The 14,398-nt window shown below is 45.8% G+C and overlaps 1 protein-coding gene across 2 annotated transcripts in view; it reads right to left on the bottom strand.

Annotated features, from left to right (window-relative positions):
- The window catches only part of MRE11 (MRE11 homolog, double strand break repair nuclease), a 1,653,959-nt gene that overhangs the window by 1,287,449 nt on the left and 352,112 nt on the right, over window positions 1-14,398 (bottom strand). For both annotated transcript variants that reach the window (XM_044072642.1, XM_044072643.1), the window contains exon 5: window positions 2,198-2,285. In XM_044072642.1, the coding sequence (XP_043928577.1) occupies window positions 2,198-2,285 (88 nt within the window). The remainder of the gene's footprint in view (window positions 1-2,197; window positions 2,286-14,398) is intronic.

Here is a 14,398-nt window from a genome sequence, read left to right as displayed (position 1 = left end):
TTGTTAAATTGAGGGCAAGCTTGGCTAGGCTAAAAATGTCTCCTGGCCGATAGCCTAGTTACAACCTATGAAGCTACAAAAAGGAAAAAGTACAAGTTTTTACAGTACAAAATTAAGATTCCAAGAAATAGTCAGTTGTTTTCTAGGTGGACGGATATGCAAAACCCCTTTCATAAAACTGTTTGGCTTGAAGCAGGGTACAAACGGGGGAAACCATGGACAAGCAAGCAGACATGGCCAAGAAGTGAATCTTTTTTTTTTTTTTTGCCAAGAAGTGAATCTCGACAGAAGAGTAAGAAAGACCAGAGAATAACAACTCACATAAACACTACAGAACCATATCGCCCGCCCTTAAAAGAATCCTGGCTCTTGCTTTGGCACCAATAAAATTTTCTACTAGCAAGTTTCTTAGCCTCCTTTAACACCTGCTACAGGTCCTCAGGAAACAATTCCAAAAAAGAATTACAATTCTGCCATCTAGACAGAGCTGAAGAAATTAAAGGTTAAGATGCATCAGACAACCCCTTGTCTGTGTGAAGAAGTGTCCTGTGAGGAAGATTATGGTAACTGCCCCTGGCAAGTTTGAAAAGAAGGGAGAATCACTGCTAACTGGGCCAAAAGGGAGTTCTTAGTATAATCTATAGAGATTCCTTCCAAGTCTTTAAAAGAAACCTGGTTATCATAGGAAAGGGTGGAAAGGTACACAGATACATTCCTGTCCATGGGAAATGAAAAGGCATCCGTCTTCCACACCTTTACGCATGGAGTCCTGGAGTAGAATTTTTTTCAACTGTCTGTTGTGAACGGAGGCAAACTTATCTACTTAAGGTATTCCCAAAATTGGGTCAATTCCTGGAAGACCCCTAGGTGAAACTTCCATTCATGGTAGTCTGTCCTCGTCATGCTCAGTGTGCCTGCTATAATGTTCTGCTCTGATGGAATCTAAGCAGTCTAGAGGGCCAGAAGGCTGAGATACTAGTTCCTGGATTGCCATAGCTAGTTTGAAAAGGGGGAAGAATCTGCCCCCGTTATTTTATATATTACACCACTGTGGTTTTGGCTGTGATTACTAGCTGAGGGCCTGGAATAGAAAGATGGATCAGAGATTTGCAAGTATTTATAAGTGTCATCACTTCTTTGACATTTACATGTTTTAAAATGTCCTGCTTTTTCCACAGACTCTTAGCTTTCACCTCCTTGGATACAGCTCCCCTAGCAAGTCTGAGGTATCACTGGTTACACAATGAGTAGGGGATGGAAGGGAAAAAGGGAGACCTGGTTTGGGAGACCAATGATTCACCCACCAGAGTATCTCCATTTTTGCAAACCTCAGCACAGGTATTTGACAAGACAGGGAGTCCTGCTACAGGGTCCAAACTGATTTGATGAACCACTGAATTTTCCTCCGGTGGAGTCTGGCCAATGAAATCATGAGAACTGTAGAGGCCACGAAACCTAAAATTCTGAAATATTCCCTAAAAGATGCCACAATCTGGTTGGAAAATATTAGAGCCAGTTCTTTGCACATTTCACTTTTTTCCAAAGAAGAAAAACCATCATGAGGGATGTATCCAGGAGACATCCAAAAAGCAGTATCCTGTAAGATGGAATGAGAAACCCTCTCTATGTTCATCTGAAATCCCAGACTGAGAAAAAGCTAATTTTGTGTACCCAAGCCAGAAATTCTTGACAATTTGTAAAATAATCTGTAAAAATAAGGCAGTCATCTAAATATGGAAAAATATGAATGCCCTCCAACCTATGGAGCTGTTGGCAATCATACCTCACTTGTATACTAAAGGCATCATATCCTTATCCTACAGTTAAGGCATACAATGCATGTCTGTGTATATTACCACCCATGGAGTGCAGAAAAGTGGTATGTTAAGGTTTAGCCTCACTTAGCACAGGTCAAGATCTGCTGGAAGAATTTGATGATGACAAAGTTTAGCCTTTGCAGAAATGGAATTTGGAAGACAAGTTTGTGCACTGGCGGATGCAGAAAGTAGAGCTGAATGTCCGACAATATAAGGCAAATTAAACAGTACATCATACAAATGCAGACTGTAAATTCCAATGTTATTTAAATCTGAAAATGTGAAACAAAGAATAGTCATTTCCTCAAACAAGATAAAAGTAAGCATTACCACTGATTACATTTTAAAACTTTCATTACAACAGAATAGGGAGAAATTACCCCTGTTGGATCATCGTGATTGCCATGGATACTGAAAATGGGGATTGAAATATTCATGTTTGTATCCTGATAGTTTACCCATGGAAACCTACAAAACAAAACAAATAAAAATGCTGTTAATTTAAAACAACTCTAATGCAGTACCAGTCTGTGACAAAGTATGATTATGATTTTTTTTTTTTTTTTTTTTTTTATTATTAATTCTGATAACCAGACTGACATAATGGAATAATGTTTTCAGCTGTCATTTGTAAACAAACAAGTTACATAATGCAATAATGTTAAGATGTCTGGTCATCCAGCAAACATACTTTTCAAAATCATTGCAGATGCATGTTTTGTCTGGGGCATCCAGAATAATCTGCAAGGGAGCATTGCTGCAAAGAAGGCCAAAGCCTGGTTTACTAACATGATGCTGAAGTCTGTCAATCAAAAGAAATTGTTTAAGGAAGTGGGACAAACCTCCTACCTCTCATCTTGTGATTGTTCGTGCTACCTAACCTCCACTCCCCTCAAGAAAATGTCAGTTCTGAGACAGAAAATCGGTGTTTAATGCCAACGTCACAGTTAATAAGGTTTAGGGTGTTTCTATGTAGGTACATCTAATTGTTCCCTATTGAGAACATAGTCCATGATCATCAGTGCTTAAAATGGAAATTAAAACATTTATAATTATTGGTCTAGATCTACCATGCTTTTCTTTAAAAAAATAAATAAATAAAAATGACTGTAGTGAGTAGCTTAAAATTAAAGGTCAAAAAGATGTATAACCCCCCCATTTCCAATTACTATGCAGACCTTTTTTAACCATCCAGCTTAGTATCATCAATCCCCCCCCCACATCTCTACACTCTGGTTTAACACAGTAAATTGTGAGAAGCCAAGAAGCCCTTCTTTTCACGTATGGAAAAAATAAGTTATGTTCTTACCATAACGTTCCATGTGAGTTGTTCATCTCGCCTTTGTTCTTACACACGGGTTCGGAGCCGATCCCTCGGCTCCGAGTCGGCCACATTCCTAGCTCTGCATCTAAGAGAAGCTCGAGGCACAGTCCCTATCCCATGATCCTCTCCTGCTAACCCTCAGATCTAGTTTGCTATGAAAACCAGACAACAGAAGACATGCCCGCCTACACATGCATACGTATCAATACACATATACACGTATATACACAAAAATGTAAGGACAGATATACGCATATATATTATACATGTCCGAATATGAACGCATACATAGAGACAGGTAGTCCAAGGGGACCATGAGAAAAGACAACCAGCCACCAGCCGTACCTGTTCTTCCAGAACACGGAGGGGGAAGGAGGGCGGGAATGTAAGAACAAAGGCGAGATGAACAACTCGCATGGAATGTTATGGTAAGAACATAACTTCTTTATGTGAAGTTGTTCGATCTCGCCGTTTGTTCTTACACACGGGTAGCGTTCCTAGCACCCTCAACCCTGGGTGGCTCACGGGAGAACATTCCTGAGAACAGTGGAACCAAAGGAAGCCCTGGTCCCTGGAGGCCCTGTCCACTTTGTAATGAGCAATAAAGGTATGAGGTTTGGCCCAGGTAGCCGCTGCACAAATGGTATCTATCAGTAAGCGAGCAGCATGGGCTAAGGAAGTAGAAACAGCTCTAGTAGAATGAGCTTTAGCTTTGAGTGGAATAGACTGATTGGAAGATGAATAAACAAAGTTTATGCAGTCAGAAAGCCATTTGGATAACGTGATTTTTGTTACTGCAAGTCCTTTCTTATTATCTGCATGAGAAACAAAAAGTTGATCCGATTTCCTGAATTCTTTTGTTCTGTCCAGATAAAATCTCAGCTGTCTGTGCACGTCCAATTTGTGTAACATGTATTCCAATTTATTGGTATGGTGCCTGAAAAAAGTGGGAAGTTCTATGGACTGATTAAGATTAGATTCTGAGCAGACTTTTGGTAGAAAGGACGGATTAGTATGTAAAGTGACCCTATCCAGGTGAAAGATCAGATACGGGGGTCTAATTGACAGTGCCTGCAGCTCTGAGACTCTGCGAGCTGAAGTGATTGCAACAAGAAAAGTACAGTTTTGTACCTACCATAAATGTAGATGTTCGAGTGCTAATACAGCTGCAGTCATAACAGATGGGTTTTCCTGCCGTCAGGCGGGTCCTCGGTCGGCCGAATTCCAAAGTCTAGGTCCGGCGTCGGATGTCGTCGCTTCTTCCCTGATGTCAGTGCGACAGGGGTATAAAAGAACCAGCCGACGCCATTTTCTTCAGTTTTTCTTGCCCCAGATGTCGGGTGCCCCCAGAAGGAAGGCAAAACATGAATTTATGTAATAATGCAAATGCAATATAATCAAAAAACAGTAGTTGCAAGCAAATACACCATAAAAGAATACCCCAATGAGGTTGTATGAGGAGGTGTTAGCCATTAGGCCTGTCCCAAGAGGGGAAGGAGGGAAACCTGGACTGCAGCTGTATTAGCACTCGAACATCTACATTTATGGTAGGTACAAAACTGTACTATGTTCATCGTGCATACAGCTGCAGTCATAACAGATGGGTAGAATCCCAAAGCTAATAAAGGGTGGTAGGCACTAAGTGGAACTAGGAGGAGCCAGGATGCCCTGTAAGACTGCAGTGGCAAAGCCCGCTCTAGTTTTGGAGTATAATGGTAGGTGATAGTGCTTGGAGAAAGTATGTACAGAACTCCAAGTGGCTGCTTCCAAAATGTCTTTGGTAGGAATCCCCCTGAGGAAAGCTGCAGAGGTAGCTGTGGCCCTTGTGGAGTGAGATCTGATGCCTGTAGGTACAGTTTTACCATGAAAAGAGTAACAAAAGCGTATGCAGTGGGCTATCCATTTTGAGATTGTCTGTTTGGAAATAGGCTTCCCTTGAGCACCTGTAGCATAGGACACAGAGTTGCTCTGATTTTCTGAAAGGCTTTGTTCTGTCCAAATAATAACGGAGCTGTCTGTGAATGTCTAAGGAATGTAGCAGTCTCTCCCCTTTGTTTTGTGGATTAGGGTAAAAGGTAGGTAAGTGGATAGCCTGATTCAAGGCTCCCCTGGATACTACCTTTGGCATAAATGAAGGATTGGTTCGTAAGGAAACTCTGTCCTGATGGAAAATGATGAAAGGCTGCACAGCCATGAGGGCTTGTAGTTCTGAAACCCTGCGTGCTGAGGTGATAGCTAGAAGGAAGGCTGTTTTCCATGACAAATATTGCAGATCTGTTGAAGCAGCTGGCTCAAAAGGAGGCAGGGTTAGTTTTTCTAGAATTAAATTGAGGTCCCAAGCAGGTACTGGTTGCTTCCTTGGGGGTTTTATATTCTTAGCCCCTCTGAGGAACTGCCTTAAGAGAGGGTGAGAGAAGGAGGATCAGTGTTGTACTCTGCAGAAATGGCTGAGGCATGGATTTTGATGGAGGAGAATGAAAGTCCACTGCTTAGCATCTCGGCTAGGTACTGTAATATTTGAGGTAAATTCAGTATTCCAGGATTCTGACCCTTTTTCTGATTCCAGGCACAAAACCGTTTCCATTTTGCGGAGTAGGCTTTTCTAGTAGAAGGCCTTCTGGCCTCCAAAATGACATCCTGCACCTCCTTGGAGAGTAGGGTCTGCTGTGAATTTAAGGAATCCTCCATGCGGCTAGATTGAGTGTTTTCAGCTGACTGTGAAGAGTTTTGAAGTTGTGCTGAGTCAGTAGAAGAGGCATTAGAGGCAGGATCCATGGTGGGGAATGCGTCAGGCTCCTCAGGAGTGGGTACCAGTGTTGTCTTGGCCAGTATGGAGCAATGAGAATCATCTTTGGTCTGTCTGCTCTGTTTTTTAATAGAACTTTGGGCAGCAGTGGAAGAGGTGGAAAGGCATAAACCGTCATTGTTGTCCAACTGAAAGAGAGTGCGTCCACTTTCCAGGCCTGTGGGTGAAAGGTCCTTGAGCAGAATTTTGTTAATTGGTAATTTCTGTGGGTGGCAAAGAGATCTATGTCTGGCCTTCCCCATGCTTGAATTATCATTGTAAAAACTTGAGGATGCAACTTCCATTCGTGTGGATCTGTCATATTTCTGCTCAGGTTGTCTGCCAGCGTGTTTTCCTTGCCTGGCAGGAACTGTGCTTGAAGTTGGATTTGTAATTCCAGAGCCATGTTCCAAAGAGACATGGCTAGCTTGCATAGGGGGTATGAATGGGTTCCTCCCTGTTTGTTTATGTACCACATCACTGTGGTGTTGTCTGTCCTTATCAATAGCTGACCTGGATGCAGTAGGTCTTTGAAAGCCATAATAGCATTTATTACTGCTAGCATTTCCTTTTGATTGATGTGTAGGTGCTTTTCTTTTTGTGACCATTTGCCCTGAATGCACCGATCTGTCATGTGCGCCCCCCAGGCGTAGTCTGAGGCGTCTGTTGTGATGACTTGATTTGCTTGAGGCTTGCAGAATGGGAGACCTATGTTTCTTTGGCATGCTTCAGCCCACCACAGAAATTCCTTTTGAAGACATGAAATCAGTGGTATGATTGTTTCCAAACTGTGGCTGTGTTGAGACCATAAGTTTTTTAGGTACCATTGAAGTTTCCTCATATGCAGCTTTGCACATGGGATTAGCAGGATGCAAGATGCCATGAATCTCAGAGCCTGCAGGATTTTCCTTGCAGTCAGCCTGGTGAAGGTTGCCAGTTTTCTGAAGTATTGAGCTAATTGCCCTTGTTTCTCTGGCGTGAGGTAGGCCATCTGGGTGCTTGTATCCAAGCTGGCATCCAGGAAAATTATTGTCTGAGAGGGTATTAGTCTTGACTTCTTTTTGTTGACTGTGTATCCCAGAGATTTCAACAACATTATTACAAACGCCAGGTGTTTTAGAAGAGTGTGTTTGCTGTCCGCTTGGATCAGGCAGTCGTCCAAATATGGGTATATGGGTATATTTGTATCCCTTGAAGTCTGCAGAAGGCAATTACAGATGCCAGGCATTTCGTGAACACTCTGGGCGCAGTAGATAAGCCAAAGGGCAATGCAGAGAATTGATAATGGGTTGAACCTGCAAGAAATCTGAGGTATCTTTTGCAATCTTGTCTGATTGGGACATGCAGGTATGCCTCCAATGTTACCAGCCAAGACTCCTTGCCCAGCATGGGAAGAAGCTGCTGTAATGTGAGCATCTTGAACTTTGGTACGAGTAAATATGTGTTTAGGATGGATAGGTCCAAAATAGGTCTCCAATCTTTGCCCTTCCTTGGTACCAGGAATAGTCTGGAATAAAAACCTTGACCCTGCTCTTGTGTAGGTACCTCTTGAATAGCTTTCATGTCCATGAGATCTGAAATTTGTTTTTGTGCCTCTGCCCTTTGATTGTGTGGCAGGTTTGGCATGCCTCTCATTTTTGGAAGGGTGTGAAAGTGGAATCTGTAGCCTCTGTCTATAATGTCCAGGATCCATTTGTCTTTTGTGACAATATGCCAATTTTTCGAATATAATGCCAGTTTTCCGCCTAAAGGTGCTGCCATTTGAGCCTTGCTTGGCATGCAAAGGGGAAAGTCATTGGGTCTGTTTTCTGAATGGCTGTGAACTATCCTCACCCCCTCTTGGTGTAGGTGTTTGCCATTGTCTGCCTCTAAATGAACCTTGAGATTGCCCTCTACCCCTCGGGTGCCTGTATCTACCTCTTTGAGGTCTGTCCATGGCTGGAAAGGACCAATTTTTTGAAGGCCAATTTCTACTGAAACGTGGGGGTTGTACCTGTAGGACATCTTTCACTGTTTGCACTGATTTTGCCTTTTCCTCCATTTTCTTTAATACCTCCTCAGCTTTAACACCAAACAATACATCTTTTTGAAGAGGTGCATCTAGTAATTTAGCTTTGACATGATCTGGTAAGGTTTGCTCTTTGAGCCAAGCATGTCTACGTATGACTGATCCTGTAACAGCAGCTCTACATGAGGCCTCTAAAGCATCGAAACCACATTGCAAGGTATGTTTACCCACTTGCTCTGCACTATGCAACAAATCCTGCAACTCCTTCAAGTCTGGTTGTTCAGGTTGTGACATTTTGCTTTTCAACTGAGATAACAAAAACTGTTGATACTTTAACATATGGAACTGACAGTTTAATGCCCTCATGGTTAAGGTGGCCGAGGTGTATACCTTTTTCCCCCACCTTTCTAAAGCTCTAGAATCTCTCTCTGAAGGTAATGGATTTTTGGCAGTGGAGGGCTTAATTCCCTTGGGACCCTGTGAAATAGTTTCTGGGTCAGCCGCATGGCTTTTGTATAGGAATTGGTGTGAATCAGAAACCCGGTAATACCCGTCAGGCTTCACTGGAGCTGGAGGTAAAGAATCTGGGTTAAGGCTGGCCTCTGAATACACATCATCTAGTATGTCTAAGACAGGAGGTATAGCCAGAGGCCTGTGCTGAGGGAGCAAGAGGAAATCCCTGAGCCTTTTCTTGGAGTCTGAGTACTCTTGGCCTTCCCAGTGGAAGTGTTCCCTCAAGGTATGCAAGGTTTCCCCAAAAGAGTAATCCTCAGGGGGGGGGAGACAGAGGGAATGGACTCCTCTGCATCAGAATCTTCGAAATGGGAGTAAGAATGTTCCTGGTCCTCAGAATGTTCTGAAGTAATGGAGGCCTGGTCTGAGGAAGGGTATTCTTCCTCCACTCTGGGCCTTTTGTCCGTGGGGGTTTGAGAACCCCTGATAAGAGTAATCAAATCCTCAGCCATTTTGAGCATCTGCTTTTTAGGCATGGGGCCTTGACAGGGGCCCTTGTGGAGCTTGTCTTTTAGATTTAGATTTAGTGTAAGCCTTAATGGAAAAAGAGGAAGAAGGCCTGAAGACACCTTGAGAGGTGGCAAGCCTGTCTAAACTCTGAGTTTCCCTGCCAAGAGTGGCTTCGGTATCTGTAGTCGGGGTGTGGGCCGAAGAGCCTGCGACCTCGGGCACAGAAGACACCACTAATGAAGTGTCCTTGGTAGTCAGGGGCTGCGTAAGCGCCTCGCTGAGAACCGGAGCACCTGTAGTCGGCTTTAGCGTGGTGTCGGTAGAAGTCGCAGACCTCATATGTCAGTCTTTATCTTTGCGTCGTTTACTCAAAACTGGAGTCGGAGTATCCGACGACATGTTGTAATTAAATTTTTTGCCAAAATAGTGTTGGGCGAACTATGCCCGACGCTTAATAGTGCGTCTGTTGAATGTAGCACAAAAACAACAGGCCGAGACGTCGTGGTCTGGGCCTAAGCAAGGAATACAGAGGGAATGGAAATCCTTATGCGGTATTTGCTTCCCACATGAAATGCAATTATTAACTTTGTCTGACATCGGTCTGAGGCAAGAAAAGTTTCCCCAACGGGGTACTTAGCTTTCAAGAAGTCTTCGGTTGAAAAATATCGTAATCTCAGGAGCTGGCCGACCGGCACTTGCGAACTGCTTCTGCTTCGGGCACCGCGCGGCAAGAAAGACTGGAGAAAATGGCGTCGGCTGGTTCTTTTATACCCCTGTCACACTGACGTCAAGGAAGAAGCGACTACATCCGACGCCGGACCTAGACTTTGGAATTCGGCTGACCGAGGACCCGCCTGACAGCAGGAAAACCCATCTGTTATGACTGCAGCTGTATGCACGATGAACATCAGGGTTTTCCAGGAAAGATATTTAAGTGGGCATGACGAAGCTGGTTCAAAGGGTGATAACATGAGTTGGGATAGCATCAGATTTAAATTCCAAGGAAAAACCGGACTTCGAATGGGTGGTCGGAGATGATAAGTTCCCTTCATGAAAGCTCTACAAAGTCTGTGAGACATAATTGTAGCGCCCCTTTCACCCACATGAAAATAAGATATGGCAGCCAGCTGTACGCTTATAGTGGATGTTGAAGCCCCCTGATGAAAAAGAGTAGATAGAAAATCTAGAACCTTATGAATAGGAGCAACCAAGGGATCTATACCTTGTTTGGAAGCCCAACACACGAAACGTTTCCACTTGCTCTTATACAATTTTCTAGTGGAAGTTTTGTGGGAAGAAATCAAAATATGTTGTACTGCTGGAGACAAAAGATCTGACCTGGCTAAGCTGGGAAGTGGAGCAGCCATGCTGTCAACTTGAGGGATGAAAGAGAGGGGTGTAGAACTCCTGACGAGTGGGTCAGAAGGTCTGGCACTGGGTCCAGAGTCCAAGGTTCCTCTATTTGGTGAGCTTGGAGGAAGGGGAACTAGATTTGTCGAGGCCAGAATGGTGCTATCAAGATGATCGTCCTTTCCAGACCTTTGGCTTTCTGCAGAAATTTCGAGATTAGTGGAACAGGAGGGAAGGCATATAGGAGACCCGGGGGCCAATCGTGCACAAGTGCGTCCCTGGGGGCGCCCTTTGGAGGGGGAAGTAGGGCGAAATAGCTTCTGCATTTTCTATTCAAGGGGGATGCAAAAAGGTTGCAGCAAGGCTGGCCCCATCTGCAGAATATCCTTTCCGCTACTTGATTTTTGAGGGACCACTCGTGAGGCAACAGGATGGCTCTGCTCAATCTGTCCGCTATTACGTTGGACGTCCCCGGGATATGCGTTGCTACGAGAAAGCATCCAGTGGACACAGCCCATTGCCAGATTCTTAGGGCCTCTCTGCATAAGGGGTAAGACCTGGTTCCTCCTTGTTTGTTTATGTACCAGACCACTGACATGTCGTCTGTCTGAATTGCAACTGTTCCCGGAGGTAAGTAGTCGTGAAAGTGTTGCAACACCAGGAACACTGCTGTCAACTCCAGGACATTGATGTGCAGACTGTACTCCATTTTCGACCACTCGCCTTGAACTGTTCTTCCCTGAAAAAGTCCCCCACACCCTATCAGGGAAGCGTCCGTGGTCACTGTGGCTATGGGGGGGGGGGGGAACGAATGGGCGGCCTATCGTAAGCTCGTGGCTGTTCATCCACCATCGAAGATCCCGCTTGCAAGACTCCGTGAGCAGGATGTTGTGTGACAACGGTAGCCGTTGGTAAGACCACTGTGCGAAGAGTAGCCACTGGAGGATCCTCATGTGCAGTCTCCCTAGGGGGACCGCGATAAGGGTAGCTGCCATCATGCCTAAAACTTTCAAGACCTGTGTAGCAGGGACTCTCTTGTTTTGTAGAAGAGTAGAAATCTGTTCTCTCAAGGCTGAAACTCTTGTTTGGGGAAGCCTGATCAGAGTTAAGGTAGTATCCAATTCCGTTCCTATGAATGATATATGCTGTGAGGGCGACAAGGCAGATTTTTCTAAGTTTAGCGTTATGCCTAAACGGGAACAGAGATTGATTGTATAGTCCCTGGCTTGCAATAGGTGATGCCTGGTGGTGGCGGTAAAGAGCCAGTCGTCTAAGTATGGAAACACCCGGAATCCTAGTCGTCTCAGGTGGGACGCCACTACTGCCATGCACTTGGTGAACACCCTGGGGGATGAGGTGAGGCCAAAGGGCAGAGCTCGAAACTGAAAATGACTGGCTCCCAGCCGGAAGCGCAGGTGATCCCTGGATGGCCTGGACATTTTTATGTGGTAGTACGCATCCTTGAGATCTATAGAGCACATCCAATCGTTCGTTTGAAGAAACAGAAGGATCGACTGTAACGTGACCATCCGGAATTTCTCCTTCTTCACGAAGGTATTGCGTTTGCTGAGGTCCAGTATCGGCCTCCAGTCCCCCGTTTTCTTTGGAACTAAAAAGAATCTTGAGTAAGTTCCGGATCCTATTTGGTCCGCCGGGACTGGCTGGATGACTCTTTTTTCTAACAGCCTTTGTATTTCTATGGCTGCCTGATCCTGCAGGATGGGTGGAACATCTGGGAATCTTTTTTGGGTGGGAGGATTGTCTAAGAGAGGGATGTTGTATCCTCTGGTTATTATGCTTTTTACCCAGGAATCTGAAGTGAGATTTAGCCAGGCCTCTAGGTATAAAGCTAAGCGACCCCCGACTGCCTCCAGAGTAGGACACCTGGGCCTCCCCTCAGGAGTGCTGGAAGGGCTTCCCAGGGACACTATCCCTGTCGCCCTGGTTCTGCGGACCCCCTCTGCTGCCTGGGTGGCATCTTCCATTCCTTCCCTCTCCTCTGCCTCTGGAGAGGGTTTCACTAGGTGTGGATTGGAAAGCTCCCTGAGTCTTCTGGAACCACATTTTTCTAGAAGGGGCGGAAAAACGGACCCCTACGGCAGACAGGGTCTTTACTTCTTGCTCACACTTAGTGAGCGTCTCCTTCACTTTGGGCCCAAACAAGGAAGAGCCATGAAAAGGGGTATTAACAAAGGAAGACTTGAAGGCTTCTGCAAAGGAGCATAGGCGCATCCAGGATTGTCTCCTCAGAGCGATCGCTGAAGCTGCAGCCCTACTTGATCCTTCGGCTGCATACGAAATGAGCCGCATGGATGAGTTAACGATAGAGTTTAGGGTATTGAGCTGTGCTGTCACCTTGTCTGAGACAGCAGCATCTGTGGTACCCTGTAGAGTATCTCCCAATTCCTTGAGGAGATCTCTGAAGACGGGTAAAATGAGTGAGGTAGTTCAGCGATCGCATGGAAAAAGTCGCTGAACTAAAAATGCTTCCTGCACCTGTCCATCGTCCTAGAGTCTTTGTTAGGAGGATGAACAGAGGAAGATGCTTCAGACATTTCTTTCTTGGTGGCCGCCGCCACCACCATAGCATCAACTGGGACTCCCTTGGTGAGATACGCTTTATCCTGGGGAGCAGTGATGTACTTATTGGGCCTCCGAGGGGCTGGTTCCAAAGTGTCAGGGGACTCCCACACCCTTCGAGCTATTAAATCCATTATTTTGTCGAAGGGCGGAGTTACCCAGGAGGTGGAAGGTTGAGCCCCAAAAGCCTTCAGCAACACTGACTCGTCCTCAGTGGGGGCAAGTGACTGCCAGTCACCCCTCTGTTTGAGAATTTCAGGATGTCGGCAAATGAGACATCCTCGGAGGAGGACCGTGGGGACCCCTCTGACTCATCCAAGTCGGTGTCCGATGTCAATGATTCCTGTGGGGACTCAAGGTGCCTCCTCTTGCACAATCTCTTCCTCGGGACTTCATCAGAGGGGACATCTGGTGAAGCTTCCGAGGAGCAGGATACACCCTCTGGGGCTGACTGAGGCTTTGGGTCTCTACGCTTGGTGGGGACCGGTGGTGCAGAGACAGAACACGGACCTTTCGGGGAGGGAGAAGAGGAATCTGAAGATGTGAACGTCTTACCAGACAAAACCTTCCTCATAGCCTCGAAGGCACCGGAGCCCTGGGCCGAGGACTCCGATTCCGAAGAAGATGGTAGCCTTCCCGGGCCCGGAACCACGGGCTCCAATCCAGAGGACGGAGCCGAAATAATCTGCGCCGAGGCACTGATGGGAAGAGTCGGAACCGAAACTTCGGTTCGACTCTCCCCCCCCAGAACCGAGGAGAGACTGTCGGCTCCGAGACCCCTTGATGGGTACCGAGGGTGTCGAGGTCAGTGGAGCTGAAAGCACTAAAGAAGGCTTCGGCTCCGGGGGATCAACAATCATCAGATCCTCGACTGCCGGCTCCGATGACTCTATGGGTCTTGAAGGAGGATCTATGGATGGAACAGGAAGGGTTTCAAGCTTCGAAACCAATTGGGACGAAACCGCAATTAGTTTGGATAAGGCCGTGTTCTCTATCAGCTTCTGCACCACTCAATCCACATCGGTGTCTGACAGTGCTCTGGAGGAACGGGTCGAAGAGGTCACCGAGCGAAGGATCGATGAAGGGAGCACCTCTGACACCGGCTCCAAGACCTGGACCTCGCCCCGAGGGAGTAGCTCAGTGCTCGGCTCCAAGGTCTGTGGAGCCGGCGACCGAACCTTAACAGAGGTACTCGGAGCCAATGACCTGGGCTCCGATACCTTCGAAGACTTCGACCCCTTCGAAGACTTTGATGACTGGTCTGCCTTCTCTAATGCCTCCTGAAACTCCGGCTTCAGGAGACCCCTCTCAATCAGTTTGCTGCGTCTTTCCATCATCACTCTGCCACTAAACGAGTGGCAGATGGAGCAGTCCTCCTGAAGATGGAGAGGGCCTAGACAGTAGACGCAGGAAACGTGGTGGTCTGTTATGGAAATTTTCTGTCCACACTGGCAATGTTTAAAACCAGACTTGGCATTCTCTGACATATTCTGAATAGACAAATACAATATGTAATACTAATATGCAAATAACTATATATATATATATATATATATATATATATATATATA

This window comes from Protopterus annectens, chromosome 5.part0, assembly GCF_019279795.1.
Source record: "Protopterus annectens isolate FY-2018-M chromosome 5.part0, PAN1.0, whole genome shotgun sequence".
NCBI classification, from domain to species: Eukaryota; Metazoa; Chordata; order Ceratodontiformes; family Protopteridae; genus Protopterus; species Protopterus annectens.
The sequence above is the reverse complement of the archived record's forward strand: the minus strand, read 5'-3'. Positions and strand labels throughout refer to the sequence as shown.